Source organism: Aythya ferina (assembly GCF_964211825.1).
Source record: "Aythya ferina genome assembly, chromosome: 3".
NCBI classification, from domain to species: domain Eukaryota; kingdom Metazoa; phylum Chordata; class Aves; order Anseriformes; family Anatidae; genus Aythya; species Aythya ferina.
This window is the reverse complement of record NC_140298.1, coordinates 80,384,772-80,404,221: the sequence shown is the minus strand read 5'-3', so window position 1 is coordinate 80,404,221 and position 19,450 is coordinate 80,384,772. Positions and strand designations below refer to the sequence as shown.

At 41.1% G+C, this 19,450-nt stretch overlaps 1 protein-coding gene and 1 long non-coding RNA gene across 15 annotated transcripts in view; one reads left to right on the top strand and one right to left on the bottom strand.

The window, feature by feature from the left end:
* The window catches only part of LOC311434802, a 34,668-nt gene extending 27,076 nt beyond the window's left edge, over positions 1-7,592 (bottom strand). For 2 of the 4 annotated variants that reach the window (XR_014691739.1, XR_014691740.1), the window contains exons 1-3: positions 7,077-7,592; positions 4,503-6,937; positions 3,434-3,537 (exon numbers count right to left, since the gene is read on the bottom strand). This is a non-coding gene — a long non-coding RNA (uncharacterized lncRNA). Of the gene's footprint in view, positions 1-3,433; positions 3,538-4,502; positions 6,941-7,076 lie in introns of all 4 variants that reach the window. The other 2 variants (XR_014691741.1, XR_014691738.1) reach the window with 2 other exon arrangements.
* A 238-nt stretch (positions 7,593-7,830) lies between these two features.
* PTPRK (protein tyrosine phosphatase receptor type K) overlaps positions 7,831-19,450 on the top strand; it is a 413,276-nt gene continuing 401,656 nt past the window's right edge. For 4 of the 11 annotated variants that reach the window (XM_084515259.1, XM_084515266.1, XM_084515264.1 and 1 more), the window contains exon 1: positions 7,833-8,172. In XM_084515259.1, the coding sequence (XP_084371385.1) occupies positions 8,061-8,172 (112 nt within the window). In that variant the 5' untranslated portion in view covers positions 7,833-8,060. Of the gene's footprint in view, positions 8,173-19,450 lie in introns of all 11 variants that reach the window. The other 7 variants (XM_084515265.1, XM_084515262.1, XM_084515261.1 and 4 more) reach the window with 3 other exon arrangements.

The window sequence follows — 19,450 nt, the reverse complement described above, 5'->3', positions numbered from 1 at the left end:
GGTGGTGAAGGTTTGCATTGGATTTTCCATAAGTATTTCTGAACTGTTCTCCTGTCCCATAGTCTGTCATTGTTGAGATAAAATGGACAGTAATATAGATCAGTTGAGTGAGCGATAAGCATGATAATAGAAAGTCACCCTTGTAAAAAAACACAGCCAAACTCATTATAAAAGCTGCCAGATTATTCTACATAAAATGTACTGACATCTCCCTTGGACCTGACATTAAATTGAAAAGAATTTCAGAATCCAGAAGAAATATATTTTTAAACTAAAATGAACCACAGTGACAGGTAAAACATTTTTGTAATACAAATATCTATGTGAACTCTCTTTTCAGGAAACAACAAATTCTGTAACAAGTTTCCAGGTAAACCCCACCAATTCCACTCTGCAAAGTTTTTACTTGTCAACACTCTCCTGACACTATTTAAATTATTATTAAATTTATTACAGTGTCTTGCCTCTGTACTGTCTTTCACAAAGCTGCTTCCTCCAAGTTTTCTGATTTATTTCCTAAATCCTTATTCTAGAGAAATACCTGAAATATTTCAGGTATTACACAGCTTAAACTGGATTTAAGAAATATATGTTTTAAATTTAGAACTAAAAAAAAAAAAAAGGAAAAGAATAACTTTACGCATGACTCCAACATCCTGACTCCTGACATACAGCAATTCAGAGTGAGTCACTTGCCATCCTGCAAAGACAAAGTATGGTAATTCAACTGCCAATAAACTCTTAGGGCAGAAGTTAACCTACTTTGGGTAAGATATATACACATCTATTCTTGGAGTAGGTAGCCTTTTCCATTTTAGTAGCTTATTTTAAAAACTGGGAATTTGAAGAGAACAGTTCAGCTCTGAAATGAAGGAACATAAAAGTGGAAACTCAGGGTTTTATGGTAGATATCTGAAAGTCACACTGAAATCTTGGAGGTAAAGTACATGGCACTGAGGCAGCAATATTCTAGGAGAAACCAGAAAATAGCTGTTGGACCCCAGAGACAAAGTCTTTATGAGATTGTGAGATTTATCTGATGAGACTTTCCACTTTGGAAGAGAAGTTTAGTAGTGTCTTATGAAAGACTGTTCTAATACAGAAAGCTTTTGTGGAATGACATGAACAATCATGATATGAGATGTCAGTTATGACTTGTGAGTCTGCTGAGTATGTATTAATGTAACTTGATTAATTTCCCTTGAGGATAAAATCTGCCTAAAACTATAGACAAGATGGCACCCATGAATTTTTAGCAATCGTTTCTGCAAAAGTATCTTCAGAGCATTAAAAATTGCTCAGTTTCATATGAGGTGAAGAAAGAATTCAATATCTATTCCTCTGTTCTTTGAGAGGCCATATATTTCAGTCCCAGCAGACAAATTTACATGGTAGACTGAAGAAGAGAGGGCTATGCTTTTGTTCAGCATCTTTCCCTGCCCTGCTGCAGCTAATGACAGAAAACTGCTGCCAGACATGACCTCTCCTTTTCAGTTGGGCTGTCACTGATAAGTACTATTGCTACAGGTATTAAGTATACATACCTGGGCCCCAGTTTTGCTTTCACTTGGTAGTCAGTGAGGTTGCAAAATAAATGTGAGTATAGCATTGGGCTTGAAATGACTTTAATCATATTCTTGTTCCCTTGAGTATGGACTGATTGCAGATTCCAATTTTCATTCCTGGCTATCATTAACATTTTTGAAAGTAGACTTGAATCATACTGGGCTTCCTGAGCTGCTTTCTTATTCAAATCATAGCCATCCCTTGGTTAACAGCAAGAACTTGAATATATTCTTTTTTAATGGATAAGTGTGCCAGAGGAATGGATGATATATATATATATATTTATTTATATTGTCACTTACTCCTGCTTGTTTATGCTCAGGGTTGTTTTCTTTAGATCATTTTAAATTCAGGCAGTTAATTTCCAATTAAGAAGAAGAAGTGGAAACGTAAAAATTTGGCTTTCATAAGAGAGTTTTGAATACACTACTGTAACAAAAACAATTATTACAGGGAGAGTAATTGCTCTCCTCTAAGCCAAATCTAGGTGTTTTTTTTGTTTGTTTGTTTGTTTTCCAGTAACAACAGGTTTTGAAGTAATCGATACTGGACATTTATGACTGGGTAAGCCAAACAAAGTCACCACCAATCCCAGCAGACAGGTTAAACACTCTCAGGTACTTAAAAGTAATTTCTGATTTATAAGCTTTATTTGTCTAATTTCAAGGTTTGCTCAAATAGGTCTTCTTTCAGATGAGAGTTCAGCAATGTGTCAAATATCTAAGGGTAATCACAAGAATACTACTTCCATTAAGGGAAGGAAGACTGAATTCACAATTTATTGTACTCCTAAATAATTAATTTGCCTCCAAGGTCCCTTAATAAACTGATCACTGGATGCAGCACAACTGGACGTAACAGCATTGTGAAAGGTCTTGAGGCTATAGCCATCTTGCATTATTCTCCCCAGATGAATCACACTGTTCAAATGAAGTTTTCAAATTTTTGTTGGTAATGGGGTGAGAGTTTGACATTTATAAATGCATTGCTGATGTCTGTTTTGTATGAGGTGCCTCCTTTGTGACCTCACAATCATTTAAACCTTGTAAAAAAGAGCCTATGAAAGAGAGATGTAAGTGTTTCCAGGCCTACCACTTGACAACTCTCACAAAGTGTGTGCTCTTTTAAGATTCTCAAGAGGAAATTACTCAGCTCTGCATTTCTCTTTATGTACAAAAGTACAAAATATTGCAATGTTGCTTGTGCCAATCGCAACACGGTAAGAGCAGATAAAATCTGAATGAAAATTGCAACATGATTTTAGATGGTGTTTATTTTACTTTCAGCTTGTTCCTTTTATCCATTAACTTTTTACAAGCATTCTACTCCCTGAATTTTAAATGTGCATTTTCACCTAATTAAGCCACAAATATATGCAGATTTACCTAATAAGGGAACAGAAGCAATACTGTGTAATTTATACTTCTGATCACAGCCAATGATTTAGCCCAAAAAGCCTCAGCTAAAATGATCGTTCTAGTTGGCCATCTATTTATTATCCTTTTACTTTTTTTTTTTTTTCTGTTAGATTCTAGTTTTCACTGCATCAGATTAACACCTGCAAGACCTCATACAACTCAACTGTTCTTTACTGTTGGATCTCCTTGTCTTTTGTACTTCAGTGGCAACACATGCCCTAAGGCCATCTGTCCATTTTTCTCCCAAGTTCTTATGAATCCTTGAAAGGCATACCGAGTGCCCTTTTGGAGTTGTTCCAAAAGCTGAAGGAATGCCTTCAGCTGAGTTCAAGCTAAGCTTTAATGTTGTGGACTTTAAAGCTCTACATGCTTTCAAATGATTGCAAGCAGCAGGTACAGGTATGCTAATCTAAAAATAATTGACTAATCAGTGCAGAAATGCAATGTACCTCTGCAAGTCCTCAGAAGCTTCCTAAGTCTTGTTGGCATCTTCCCCAATGACACAAAATGAAGTTTTCCCCCTATGGTTCTGATGAGGAATACCATCATGAAGCTGCGAGGAAAGGCATGGGGTTAGAAGAGTAGTAAAAGGCTTCTAGGTAATGTGGGAAGAGGCATTTGCTTAAACCTGTACATACACAAAATGTGCTGCAAGAGCTTATTTGAAAGTAAACAGTTCTAAGGAGCTTAATGCATTCATAATCACTGTTTGATACACTGTGCTTCACCTTCCAGAAGCTTCCCAAAGATGAGTTCCCAATGGCCCTTGCATTAATGGACTAGCATCTTACAGGATCGAATCTTACTAGCATCTTACTCTACTCGAATAGAAACACTTGCAGAACAGTGCCTTTGATGTTTAGGCAAACTCAGACGTCAGTTTCTTTCTGGGTTGCACTCTGACATAAGAAAGGCATTGTACAATGTAATTTTGAAGGGATGGAATTCAGTAAAACAATTTATTTCAAAACAAGACCATGCTTCACTCCTTCTTGAAGGCTATTCCCATGCTATATTTCAGTTGTCAACTATTTCGTCTGCTCGAAGGAAAAATAAGACGGAATTTGGTCAATAATAGGGAATGTACTCTTTTCAAAAAAAAAAATCACAGGCCATTTTTATCAAAACCACAGAAATGACAAGCAGAGCAAAGTAATATTCAGTCTTTGGATAAAAAATGGAAAATTATAGCCCAAAAGTTGAATATTGCTGAGAATGATGGTCAAGTAAGAACAGGAGGTTTGGGACAGGAAATGCCACAGAGCTCTCTTATAATGACACGAACCTGTCACTAAATCTGCAGATGGGAAGCTGGAGAATGCATGCAAGAGATGCAGAAGTGCCCCTGGGGACAGAGAGTCACAGGACAATTCCCTTGTTGCATGCCTTGTTCCCACCATAAACCACAGGTAGCTAGATGAACATGTGGTGCTCCCTGAACAAGCTATTATCTTACTCCATCTGTGCACATGCAATACGCAGCAGTGAAGCAATCCCCAGCCTTTTTAGACCCTCTACCTGCTCCACATTTGCATCGAAAAAGCAGCTGTGTGACAGGAGACTGTTCAAAGGCATCAGTAAGACACTCAGCATCGTTTCCTTCTCTCCAGTGATGGTTTGTTATGACAAGGGTATCGGCTGCTGGCTCTCCGTGGAATTAGTATGCTCTAAAAAAGCCTCTGAGTACCAGGCAGTAAAATAATACATTTAATTGAAATTTGCAGTACATCTTACTGAGATAATTTTTTCAGAAGTGGAAACACAATGAAGACCCTGCTGCGGGTATTATTGGATAACATCAAGAAAACTTGGGTCGATACAATACTCAATTTTCTCAAGGATTTCCAACCTTGAAGAGCCAGATTTTCATGAGGCCTTGATTCTTGTTAGGGCTCACAGAATAAGCAGGCAGATTTTCACAAAGGAAGTGAAAGTACAGAGGGCTGGAAAGTTGGGTGGGAGCAGCAGGATAATGAGCATCCTTGACTATCTGATCACTTGGCTAGATAAATTTCATTTAAATGTCTCAAAAGCCCCTCACGCTCTAGAACATTTAACAGTTCATGGGGGAAAAAAAAGGGAGGGAGGGAGAGAAGGGGAAATATTTTTGCTGGTTAGGAATATGTATTTTAATATTTTACACACCATGCAAATATCATGGGAAAATACCATGTCAGATAGAAATTCTGTCATATAGTATTGGATTATCGATAATTTATGATGTTATACTGTGAGATGGTGTATTATGCTAGACAGTTGTCAGTCATTAGGAACCAAATTAGATGACAGCCGGTGTTAAAAAACTATGTTATGACGGGCTTAGCAACATCCAAAAGTATAATGGGAAACTTTTAACAGGGAATGCAAAGAAGGTGGAGGCATCTAGCAGAGTTTCAGAATCAAACTTGCTTAAACTTGACACCGATTTATTTGGCATTTTATTTAGAGATCATAATTGTCAGGATAAAGACCATACTTTCCTTAATTTCCAAATATTCCTTGAGATGAAGGGAAAGGCATTTCTACGAGCCCTTTGTGTCTTTTTGCTGTTACATTTGGCATATAAGGCGTTACCTTGGACAGTTTCTAAATGTCGTTCAAGAGGTAATATATGTACGCTTTGATCTTAATTGAAAATGCAAAAAACAGTGAAACATTTAGAGCTCTAAAAATGTAAAAGCTGGAACAAAAATAAATCCACTCATGTCATATAAGATAAAAATGATGTCTAACCTGATATGTAAGTTAAAATATTTGTCAGGGTGCCAAGTACATTAGAAGGCACATAGAGCAGAACTGTGCATAATATCTCAGCAGATACGTACCTGGAAGAGGAGTGGGGTCACGTGCGCATCTCACCCATACCTCTCAAGCTTGAACTCTCTACTCAAGGAAAGAATAGCAATCAAAATCCTCTTTGTTGTCTTTTAATAGGAACGTGAGCAGCGGAAAAGGTTAAAATCCCAGGGGACTCCCGCTGGCAGATAAGGAAACTATGTGGATAAAGCACAGGGGGAGCGTGCTTCAGCACAACCCTTTGCCACAGGCCTGACCAAGGGAGCAGAGAGCTGGTACTGCACAGCCTTGCCAACAGTATGGATACAGCTATCGGCAGTACTGGTCACCGGGGTAACCTGCTGCAAGGTTATGGGGAGGCCGTGTTGGTCCTCCTCTTCCCCTGACCTCCTCAGCTACCCATGAGTTGTCTGGCTGGCATTCATCTTTTACAGTGTTAGCTGCATGGCTCCCAGCTGGAGCTAACCCCATCAGACACACACACACACAACAGGACAACACCAGATACACATGTACTCCACCACACACACACAAGGAATTTGTTTTCCTTAAAAATTTCCACAGCAATCATGATGCAGCCTAATGCATGGGAAGCAGGGCCAGCACACTGCTTTTCCTTCACCTTGCTCAGAAGAATTTCCCGTGTTTACTTGCAACCAGCACGTGGCCCATCCTTCCTGAAACACTGGCTGTCACGAGATCTGCCTCATGAAATTCCCATCCTAAATTCAAACAAAGAGCCAGTGTTCACTAAAGCATATAATTTTGTATTTTACAGTAAGCATGCAAGTTTTTGGCCACTCCACCCAAATGAAGTACAGAGGTTTCCAGCTGTAGAGGTGGAGAGGTGGAAGAGTTTTTGTTTGTTGGTTTGTTTTTTTGGGGTGTGCTTTGTTATACAAGCTACCACGTACTTCAAACTGCTGTTTAACTTTTTTTTTTTTTTTTTTTTTTTCCCCCCCCGCTGTGAAAACATGAAGGTTTGCAGGGTTTTGAGTCAAAACCTATCAGTTGCCACACAATGGCTGGAAAGGATTTGGAATCACAGCAAAACCTTTGATGAACCTGGATTGAATTTCCAGTTTGCAATAAAACCTGCAAGTTTCCAGTGGTCTCGGGTTCTGTTGCGAGCATTACATAGCACGTCTAATTACCAGCTGCTGTGCAAGAGAAACAAACAAACAAACAAAAAAAAAAAAAAAAAAAAAAAAGAGAAAAACTCATTAAAAATTGGTTTAAAATTTTTGAAGGAACTCATACTCTGTCAAAGAAAAATTCCAGCCCTGGCGCCTTTACCTGTTATTCCAAATGCTTTCTGGGTGCACGAGTTGCACAGCTGTGAGACACGGAGCGGGGCCTTTGTGGCATCGCGGACCCCGAGTCTGGATGTGGCGGGGAGATCCTGCTTCACCGCACGCGGGTGCCGGAGCCGTCTATCTGCGTGTAGACCTGTCGGGAAGGTCAGCTTTTCGCTACACGTGGATATAACAGCGCAAATGGCGGTGCTGTTAATTACAATTTCACTTCCGATCAACGAGACTTTACTGGCACGACGAGCCAGGCGAGTGTTGCCAAAGAGAGGGGAGGGGGGAAAAAAAAATAAAAATAACAAAAATCCCGGCTGGAAGACAGAGCCAGTCTGCTCGATGCACGGCAATAACGCTACGCGCTCTGAGGCGTTTTTAGAGGCAGGAGCAGCGAGCGAAGCCGAGCGGGGGCTGCAGGACCCCGCACGCCGCGCCCGGGACGACCCGGCGCCGGCCTTCCTCCCCTCGCCTCCTCCTCCTCCTCCTCCTCCTTCTCCGGCGGCGGTGCCCGATCCGAGCCGTGCCGAGGAAAGCGGAGCCGCTCCGCTCCGCTCCCAGCCGTGCCGAGCCGCTGCTGCCCCCCGCGCCTGCAGCAGGAGGCGCTGCCGGGCGCCGCTCCGCCCGCTCCGGGGCTGCGGGGCCGGAGTCCCACGTTCCCCCTGCCAAGTGCCGGGGAGCGGGGGCTGGCCGTGCGCGCTCGGCTCCTCCCTCCCTCCCCGCTCGCCCAGCGGCAAAGTAACTCCGGAGCCGGAGCCGGAGCCGAGCCGGCGCTGCCGCCGTCGCTGCGCCCGTCGCGCCGCAGACGCTGCCCCGAGCGGGCGGCCCCGGGGCCAGCGGGCGCCCCTCGGCGCGGGGCTTTCCCGACCGGCGAGGCCGGGGGGAGGCCGGGGGGAGGCCGGGCCGGCTCCGCCCGCCCGCCCGCCGCGGGCCGGGGCAGCCCCGGCCGCTTTGGGAAACTTCTCGGCAAGTCGGCATGGGCAGGGGGGCCGGCGCCGCTCTGCTGCCGCTGCTGGCGGCGCTCGCCCTGCTGCTGGCCGGCTGCTCACCAGCGCTGCCCGGGGCGGCCCGGGCCCAGCTCTCCGCAGGTGAGTCGCCGCTCGGCGCCCAGGTGAGGGTGCCCTGGGGAAAGGAAGGGGCCGGGGGCCGCGGGAGGCTCGGCGCCGGGTCGCGGCTCCCGACGGCGGTGGAGCTGCGGAGGATGCCCCCGTCCCCGTACATCCCCCTATTTCTCCCCCCGCCGCCCTGTGGGGTGCAGCATGGAGGGATCGGGCGCCTTGTAAAGTCGCCCTCCGACCTTCCTCCCTTCTCCTCCTCCTCCCGCCGCGGCAGCCTCCCAGGTGGCGGCGGGGCCGGAGCTGCCGCCGCCCCCTTCCCCCGCCGAAACTTTTCCCAGCGCTTCCCCGCGGGGCGCCCCCTTTCCTAAAAGGGGATTTTTTTTTTAAAAAAAGGACAATAATAAAAAATAAGAGAACCGCGTTGGGAGGGAAGGCGGCGTGCGGGGAGGCGTCCGTTTTGTTTGAAAGCCGCGAGTTTCTCGCCCCTTCCTCCCCTCGGGTCTGCGGGATGAAAGCCCGGGGCACTGGGCTGGGAACGGGGGGGGCTGCGGCCCCGGGGTTGGGACGCTGGGAACGGGGGGGACCCCGGGGCAGAGCCCCCGGGGGGAGCAGGGGGCACGGGGCGCCCTGTCCCGGAGCCCCCCGCCGCTGCCGGTGGCCAGAACCCGGCGTCGGTCCCCGTGGGGCTGTAGCGTGGGCTTGTGTCGCTCCAGCGTGGCGTGGAGCAGCCCGAAGTAGACTTCAGGCGCTTTCCCGTCTCTGTTCTTGCTCTTTTTTTGTTAACAGTACTCGCTGCTGTGCCGGGCGCATCAGTCGGACAAGCGTGTGCATCTCTTTAATATCGATAGGAAAGCTTGAGCTCGAGAACCGCCACTAATAAAAGTATCTAGGCTCGTGAGACTTGGAAGAGCAGTTTTCATGAGGGTTTTCATAAGGGCTGATGCATAGTTTGGAGGCTGTTTTTTTCCCCCCGATCCTATAAATTAATTTTTAATTGAGAAGTTTGAGATGTGTCACTGTCAATTAAGAAATGTGCTGAAGCAATAAGGTAAATTGGGCTGCTCTGAACAGATTACATCCGTCCTGTGTGGCTGACTTTGGTGCCTATAATTCGGTGTCTGCGTATCAGAACCGTACAATTACGTAAGCATCTACAAGGCTTTTACCAGGGGAAGGGATGCGTACCATGTATGATGTTGGCACAATTTAGGAGTAGCTAAAATAAAAGGTTCTGAAGCGTTGACATCTCTTCATTCAAAACCACACTGAAATCAGACCAGCGATTTTGCTTTCTGTAACTTGTCAGGCTAATACAAGTTTTTGTTCACTGGTGGAAGAAGAGTGGGAAGTTCTGATAACTTACATTGTCCATGGTATTTTATGCTGAGAAGCATAAACTCTAGCCCTTCTTGGAGTTGAAAGTACAGAAAGTCAGGTTCATACCTTGGGGTGTGTATTAAGTAAGCTGAGAGGAATGTTCAGGATCATTCTGACCAGAGTAGGTGAAGCTTGTCAAAGAGTTGAACAATTGTATCTAGGAAACATGAGATTCATTTTTTTTTTGTGCAGCATGTCAGCAGCTACAGACTGCAGTTCCTATTACTAAACATCAAAAATACTGATGTGTTGTGCTGGTCAGAGGCTTATTAATTACAGGCTTGACTGGACTTTCTCGAAGGTTTGGAGAAATGGATTTGTTGGTAGCTGATGCTTCCAGTGTGCTCAGTTTAGGTAAGGTATGATGACTGGACACTTACTAAATACATTCAGTAAGCACATGTAGAGCGATGCCTTACTGAACACTTGCTTATGATCTTGGTTTGAAGGCTCTGAATTTAATAATTGCTACAGACTTTGGTTTTGTTACTAAATTGGTCCCTGAAGCAGTTTTGTATTTTTTTCCTCTCCCTGTTGATTAGACTTCATCACTCTGTTAGTGGATGCAGGACACATGGTTGGGGTTTGTATGTCAGTTCCAGTGAGGGCCTTGCTCTGGTATACAATCTATATAGCCAGCATATAGGAGCATTTGTGTTCCTCATAGCAATCTTCTGTTTTTAACAGGAGTACTGTTTTTCAGGCATCTTCATTTGACTGTCTTTCCGTCCTCTCCACCTTAATATAAGAGCATGTGGGTTTCAGTGTTAAATGTAACCTAACTCATTTTCAGCTTCCTTTCTTACTGTTGGCATTGTAACAATTTAAAACATTGTTAATTTTTCTTGCTTATTAATGAGGATATTAGTTCAGTCTGGACCTTTCACAAATCTGTCTGTCTTGCTTTAATTAGTTTTTTATTTCATTTTTATGATGCTTTGCACCACGCTCTGAACAGTGGATGTTGGCTAGATCCAGAACTCCCCATGTAAATTTGGATGTGTTTGTTAGGTGTCTAATTGAATGCCAGAATTCAGGCTTCTTGAAAGTTGGCCATCCTCAAGAGCATGTGTGTGCTGGTTGTTAGCTGCTCCGTGAAAGCAAATGAGAAGGCGAGAGGAGGAACAGAAGCAAGCTAGGAAAAGGAACAAGATGCATCTTGTAATTTGTTGCTGTCTTAAAAATTGTACTTGTGTGTTATCTCCGCCCCCTTTGCACACAGTTGAAATGCTGTCTTTTCCCACAGGTTTCAAAAGCAACACTCAAGCAGCTCCTCTCTGCCCACCCCCCGCAAAACCCAACCATAATCCACAGTGTCATATTTTTCTGGTCTCTGTACATTGTTTCTTTACACTGCCTCTTTCCCTGACCCTTCAACTTGGGTGCGTGCCTGTCAGAATCTAGGCCAAAATGTTTTGGCAGCACGTACTTTGTTGAAGTCTGGCTATTCCTTATATAGCACCTCCTTTCATCTGTAACTCCTACAGTTTGATAAAGAACAAGTTCAGCTTGTTTTCACAACTTGATAATTTTAAGCTTATACATTTTTTTGTTAATATTATTTTTAGCAATTTGCGTGTTTTTAAATTTTGGAAAAAAAACATTTTTTTGGTAAATGCTGCCGGCTTGACAGCTAGCTGGTAGAAATATACTTTGCACTGCCTCAGACAGTATCTGTGAAAGCTTTTTTTTTTTTTTTTTTTAATATTAAGTGAAAGATGCAAAGATAAAAATTCTGGAAGTGAGTCAGCCTACCTGGAGTTATTTAACTGTGTGGTATTTCACAGTATAGGGATAATTAAGCATAAAAAGGAGGTATGTATGTTTTATAAGTTCAAGCCCTTTATGAGAGTAGTTATTCCTCAGACTTTCTCAGGCAAAGTAGTTATGGTATCACAAATGAATAGGCAAGAGTAAATATTTCTGTTTTAATCTTTTTTTCATTGATAAAATAGACTCTCTCTCTCTCCCAAAGACAGAATATAAGTAACTCAGAAATTTGATATTATGAAGCAGGAAATGTTACTTTTTTTTTTTTTTTTTTTATAAGGATTTTGTAGTTTGATACATTTATATACAGAGAAATACACCAATATACCAAAGTAAGTACATCTATTTTTTATATATATATAATCATGTAGAAGAAATTAAGCATGTTTTGAAAATGCTTTTAAATCCTTTTAAGTAATTAAATTAACCTTTTGCTGTCAGAATGATAAAAGTTGTAGCCACGTTCAAGAATAAAATGACTGAAGCAATTAGCATATGATATACAGGACACACTTGTGCAGGTAGGCGTGTATGTATAAGAGACTTCTCAGTAGCTTTTTTTCCACCAAGCTGTTAAAATGTATTGACAAATTATATGGATGATGAGTGGAATTAAAAGCAAACTTATTTTATCACTTCCACCCCCTCCTTCCCAAATGTTTTACTTTCCTTTATGCGTTCATCTCTCTTCTGTGGTAGAGATCACTTGTAGAGAACACCTGTGTGTTCAATTATAACATGTTCAATTATAACACGTGTATTAATTTTCAAAATGGACCTTGTGAAAGTGGGGTTGAAATCACCCAGAAGACACAGACCCAAGAAGTTTTGCTTAGTCCATTTTGCTCGAGAGATTATTGTAGGCCTTGATAAGTTAATGTAAACAGTACATCTTAAACCAAGTAGCTGTCTTGCCCTTACTTAAGATCTACTTAAGATAATTCAAGAATGAGGTGAGGTGAAGGGTGAAGAAACCTACACGGGTTCAGGCAGAGGTCCACCTAGCCCAGCTTCCAGTCTGATGGCAGGCCCTTGTGAGAGTGATATGGGCAAGGTGAGTGATTTTGGATGGATACTGTGACCGCAGAAACAATGTGTTGGTATTTAATGTCATTAAGTGGTTTCTTGTAACCACAATTGTGCCTAATAACATCTTCAGCCTGTATCAGTTTTAGTGTTCACATCACAGAGTAGAAAGGAATCTACATGTTTTATGGAAAAAGCTATGGTCTTTTTTTTCTTTTCTTTTTTTTTTTTTTTTTTCTTTTTTTTAACTTACTAGTTTTGTTTAATGTCTTCCCATCTTGTATTGAAAGAAATGGTTAATAATGGCTCCCAACTTACCTTCTTCATGCCACACAGGATTTTGTAGTTTTACAAACTCTCTCAACTATTCATTTTGTAGTCTGAAAAGTCCAGTTTTAACTGTTTGTACCATTCTACCTCATTTTTTTTTTTCCATCCTTTACCAGCTTTCTCTTTCTTTTCCAGTTCTAAGTTCTACTGCATTGCTTAGAGTGTCCAAGACACAGCTGCCTGATGGATTTATATAGTCCTTAGTAATGATTTCTGTTCTTACCCGTATCATAATCATTCCTAGCATTTTATTTTTATTTTTTTTATTTTTTATTTTTGGCCATTTGGACCATTCCTGGTTGGGAGCTGACACTTATATGCAATTGTCTGGTTCATTACTGAGGAGCTGAGATTGTGTGGTTAAATGATGGTCTGTGTCAGTGTCAGCAGGAGCTCCTGGGAGGGGGAAGGACCTTAACCAACCCTTTTTTGCGGGGAAAGAACTCCTAAACAAGGCTCTTGAAGACCCCTTGGCCTCTTGTTGGTGTTTGGGAGAGTTAACCTGCTTAATGCTTGCCACTACGGTTTGTATCCTTCTGAAATGCTGTTGATACAAGTGAGCTAAAGAGACTTTATCCTCTTATGTGGAAGTGTTGGCAATATTTGGATTAAAAAGCAGAGATACGGAACAGTGGTACTTCATGCTCTGGAGTCTTATGATGTCTCTGCATGACCTCCTTAGCTGGAAGACCTTTCAGTCATCTCACTCCTCAGGAGCTGGGTACATTTCCAAGTGTCAGCTTTGCTTCACATTAGCATACATTTTGGGGAAATCCCTACTCTTCCTTTTTCAACTCAGATCTCATTGAAAGTGTAATAGGAAGACTCCAAAACTATTACTTTACTCCTGATAACCTAGTCAGTCAGGACAAGGCCCATGTTTTCATGTGCTAATAGGATCCCATATGTCATAGTTTATTATTGTAATGGAAAGATGCCTTTGTAGTGCTGCTCCCCAAAGTGTGCAGTGGGATTTGGAGCTTCATTTACAATCTGATGATCCCATTAAGCCAATTTAAGTTACTGCTGCCACAGAGAGGGGCATTTCCATCTCTTGAATACCTCTTAGGTCTTTGTGCAGGATCTGGCCACCATGTGGTCAGTGAGTGAGTTAATTTAGCTCTATGTGAAGCTTCTTGGATGAAAGATGGAGTCTGGGATTAGTATCCTTTTGATCGGTGAGTTTAGCAGTCTTGAAGATGTGGCACCTCATAAATCTGGTGTATGGGAGGATGAGGGGCAGTGGTAGGGATGGTTCAGTTTGACAGCTAGCTGCAGTGGCAGTGTGGCTGGGGTGAGTTGAACCTGTGCTGTCTTCAGAAGGTTGGCTCTGGGCTGTGCTTTCTGCCCGGCACTTCATTCACCCAAGCAAGAGGAAGGAGGAGGCCAAGGGCACGAGGCTGCCGTGGTTCTCCCTGTGAGGCTGCAAGAGTTAGGCTGGGTGAAGGCATTTGGGGCTGCTGTCTGGCTGACTGCATGCATGGATGACATGGTATTCATGTTTCCTTCCCTGACGTGCGTCTTTGAATAAACTGGGCTTAAATATGTTCTCTCATTGTAATAGATAGATGTCATTTATTATATAAATGTGTAAGCAAGAAGTGGCTAGTTAATGGCATGTAACAGAGCGGGTGTGGTGGCAAGCCTAGTGTAGATGGTGTATAAGACTTACAGAAGATAACACCTAGATACTAGGCTAGAATTAGATGATGTTATGACATCCAATTTAGGGTGCAGCAGAAACCAGTTTAAAGCCCTGTTCCACAGTCTTGCTTTTTTCCCTGTGTGATCTGTCCTTCCCTTCTCCTGTGTGGGCTCTGGTGAGTGACCTGCTGCCACAGCAACACACAGTGACTGCCCTTCCTAGCTGCTTCTGGCTGCGTGGGGCTGTGAGTAGTTTGGGGTGTTTAAGTGGGAGTGCCCATTACACACATGCATGAGGCTGGAAGAGGAAAAATACCCATGGTTTCTGCAGGCTGAGGGTGCTGGTAGAAGAGTGGTAGATGACATTAACAGAAACTTTGAGCTTATTGCAGAATGGCAGCAGGATCACAGAAAGGTTTGGGTTGGAAGACCATCCAGTTCCAACCCCCCTGCCATGGGCAGGGACACCTCCCACCAGACCTGGTTGCCCAAAGCCCCATCCAGCCTGACCTTGAACACCTCCAAGGATGGGGCATCCACAGCTTCTCTGAGCAACCTGTTCCAGGGCTTCACCACCCTCCTGAGTAAAGAATTTCTTCCCTATATGTAATCTAAGCCTACCCTCTTTTACTTTAAAGCCATTACTCCTTGTCCTGTCACTACACCCCATGAGAGAGTTCCTCCCCAGCTTTCCTGTAGGCCCCCTTTAGGCACTGGAAGGTTGCTGCAAGGCCTCCCCAGAACCTTCTCTTCTCCAGGCTGAACAACCCCGAAGACATTACCTTGTGCTGCTTACGGGTGAGCATTGACTATAAGTGACTTTAAACTCCCTAGTTTAAAGCTATGCAAAATACCTGGTTTAAAGTCACCTATATATAGTCTGTGCTTACCAAGTAGTTTGGAGTCACTTAGAGTCTGCATTTACCAGGAAGCTATGTAATTGAAAGTCATGTTTGTATTTCTAGAAGTAATACAATGTATACAATATATAAATATACAATTTATATTTATACAATATATAAATATAAAAACTGATAAAAAGCATACTGAAATATTTTCCCGAACAGGAAGGTATAAGTATTTTGTGAACTCAATGCTGTTTTTTACAAACAAAAAAGCAACAAGTAAAACAACTCCCTCAACCCCCAAAACATTCACTATGACAAAATAATAGCTGTTTGTGGTGATTTTATTTATTTATTTACTTTTGAAACTACATGTACATGTAACCTCAAACTTTAAAAGCTGGTGTTGGTTGCACCTGAAACTATTTTTAATCTGTTTTTGGCTTCTGAATGTTAAGCTGCTCAATAGCCATGTAAATTGTGGAAATAGTCTTACAGTTGTCAATTTTGTAGAATATATCCACATTTAAGGAGCTTCTTTTAGTTGATTTTTGTATCTTATATATTTCTCTGTAAATGAGCTTCGTTTGTTCAAAAGTACAGAGTAATGGAGTAAAACTTCTGTTGTTTCAAATTCACTGATCGATACTTAAGTTTTTAGATTTGCTTTCTGTTTCTGAACTTTGATTTCCACTTAAGTTGCAGTTTTTATTAACAAATCTCTACATGCATTTCAGTTAGGAACCATTTATTTGATCTAATCAAGTCTGTTTTGTGATTGCTGTCACATCCAAATCTTTGCCTGACAACGTTTGCATTTTCTTATTTTAAACAGTTGAAAAATATTGGATCTAATATATTATGTAATATGAAAACAATGAACTAGTGGCGCAGAGCTGTAGTGTTTTATTTGAAGGACTGCAGGTAAAAAGTTCTGCCAAGTTGTTGATCAGTGTAATTTCTGTTGGTGTACAAAATGGTCATAGAATTGAGCCTCGACAGGGGTAATGTGTCCTTAAAGCGCTGGGTGAGTGGCAAGGAATTTGAGTCACTCTATTTGTTGAAACATCTTTAATATGTAACTATATTCTGGGGTAACTATGTAGCATGAACATATAGCAGTGAGAACTACTATAAGGTAATAACACGATAGGTAAATGATACAGTAGTCTCTGGCTGACAAACATCTGAGTTTCCTTGTACAGAAAAGATAAATGCTGGCCACTACCAAAAGGAAGGAGGGCCTCCCCAGAATGACAGCCGGCTTTACAACAATAGGGTGACCTTGTACTGCTGTCAAGCAGTGATTTCAAACTGAATAAGCCGTTAGAGCAGATTTATTTTCCTGTAGGTTTAAAACTGGGACTACATCAAGATTTTTTTGCTGGTGTAGCTATAATTGGTAATATGTCTGTGTGTTCCCCCAACATTACTCAATGGTAGACATGGAAAAAACAAACAAACAAAAAGCCAGAACAACAGCAAACCAAGTGTAGATGAGGCCTGAAAGAGATTTGGTCCAGAAATCTGATTATCCGGGAAAAAAAATAATCAGTGTTTTTCCAGCAACATGCATTAACTTTAACATGTAGAAACTTGCTTAAAGTCAGAAGGTACTGTGCATAGACTTGTTGGGCATTTCTTCTCTCTAGGAAGATTGTGCGTCTTTGGTGTTGTTTGCTGTTTACAGTGCTGCACTTTGTATGTGCTTCAGTAAAAGATTCGAGAAACTTCGAAAAAGATTTTGAGAAATTAATTTCTCAAGGATTGGTGCCATGAAAAGATTGAATTCTGTGCTCCATACTATGAATAATGTGAGGTTATTTTTGCTAGCGAGTGTGTGAAAGATTGCACTCTTCAGTTTGCCAGAATGTCATTTACTTCTGCTACCATTTACTAAAAAGATGTGATTACATATATTAATTGGGTAGCAAAAGGAGCCATTTTTCAACTAGCATGTCAGGAACTTAATTCTCCTGAGTTATGAGGCAGTGTTGTATACTTCAAAACCAAGTTCTGCTGCAATTAAATTCTGGCATGTTCATTCTAATTATTACACACTGGTTATTATATTTATATTGAGGTGGAGTTATATGCTTTCTTTTGTGTCCAAACACTTGTTCTGTACCAATGAAAGTGACTGATGAATATTAACCAGAAGGAAAAAAAAGTCATAAAGAACAAACATGGTTGTAGTTTTGGTGAATTCAGAACAGGTCAGAACAAAAGTTTTGAGTGGTAACTGACTTCTTTAAATCTTCTTTTCCTTTAGTTATTTCTAAATACAACTTGCTTTTATTTGTGAATCCTATAGTGTGATTTAGGATGTCTGTTGCTAATCTAAATCAATAAAGGATTTAAGCAATAACTAAAAAATATATTGAAACACTGAAATTTTAGTATAGCTTATTTTAATTTAACTACAGTGAAAAAATTATAAGACCTAGTTGAGACTTGCCCTGTAGCTATTATAAAAATGCTTCAATTTGATCTTTGATCACTTCATTGTATCTGTATCATCTCTGTGTGGTGTTAGGCTGGAGTAAGATCAAAATGGGGAATGTGAGTTGTTTGGTTCTCCTAGTGTTATTCCATTTGCCCGTTCTTCATAAATGTAAAGCAGTTATCAAACAAGGGAACGCTGAAGAAATTTGGAAGAGTTCAAAGCAGAGATGAGTTTTCAGTGCTGACTGCCATCACAGTACTTAAAATGCTTTGAGAGGACAATTTACTAAAACCTACTAATCCACAATACTGAAGGCAGTTTTATGTTTTGTTCAACTTCTGATTCCTTTGACGACATGCTTTTTATGATTGTATGAGATTTCTGGTGTCTCTTAGATAAGTATGCTGAAATCTGAATGTTGTGTAGGTTTTAAGTGGACTATGAGTAAGCAGATCAAGACAATGTTGTATTAAATTTTCTCTGTTTTTCATATAATCTTTTACAGAGGAGGTAATGGTGTTGGTTTAAAAAATAATAATAATAATAAAAAAAGGCAAAAAGAAAGCACTTAATCATTCCATAATCTTTTCCCCATGCTCCTGAAAAAAAGGGGTAGATTCTCATCGATTGCTCTTGTGAGCTTCTACTCGCTTTTGTTATAGTTCTTTTTTTTAATCTCCTTGGTTTTCCTTTTTTTTTTTTTTCCTGGAAGACTTTAATGGCAATTTTGTGTTTTTTCATGATATAATTGAAGGGAGGCGAGGTATTTGTGATTCTTTACTCTAGAATAGCTAATGAGTATAAATATCATTAGGCTTTTCAGCATGTTAGTATATGTTCCTTCTTTTCACTGCTTAGTTTTCTCTCTCTGTTCATGAAAGTGTTTTGTTGCATTCAGTGTTTCAGGCTAGAAAATTTCCATTAAAAGACTTTTCTCACAACAGAAATGTCATAAAGTGCTCTTTTCAGTCTTTTCCTTATTCAATTCAGAGAAGCCAGACAAATATTCCTTTTGTAGTTAGTTTTTACTAGTAATCCATCCTAACCTAGTTTATGAAAGTACTAAAAATTGCAAACTAATTCCTCAGGCTTGCCAGCTCTTCAGCATATGAATGCTGGGTGTGTGTGGTCTTGTTTAGTGCAAAAGGTCTATTTATATTAAGTTTCCTGCGTTTGTAAATCTTTGTGGGGTTGGCCTTTCTTTTCCTTGGTACCTTGTCTTTCAAATACTACAAGAAATTATTAACAATTCCCACTCCCAAGAAAAGCCTTAATTTCCATGTTTACATATATAAATCTATAATGTACTTGCATATATAAATAAGTGTAAAATAAGGACAACCAATTTCCAGGTAAGGGCGAAACCTTTAGTGTGTTATGTTGCATTTCTGAATCAGATGAAACAAAGCTGAGTAATGAAAGGGAACATAATTTCCCTGGTAAACACAGACTAAATGGATGGGTGTAAAATGTAGGTGACTTTTCTGGCTGTGAGTTGGCTGAAACCTGGCAGTGAAAAGTTGTCAAATTATTATTTTTTTAATATTAATATTTTTAAAATAATTATATTAGCAGTTACTGAGTTCAGATACTATTAATAGCCAAGCTGTTTAGCTTATGTTTTTTTCTTTGATAAAGTTAGTTTTCATTCTTTGATACATCTTGCATAAGTGGGAACGTGTTGCATTCTTAGGTGGTGTGTTATTGTCTTAGTACTTTTTATTTTGTTTGCCTTGAAACGTTGCTTTGAAATCCCTGTATGCTGATTTAGTTAAGTACTACAGGGCAAGCTAACAGCTCTGTCTGAGTCATGTTTCAGGCATGAGGTGCTTCCAGGTCTGCAGTCCTTTCTGGGTGAGGGAGTTCTTCG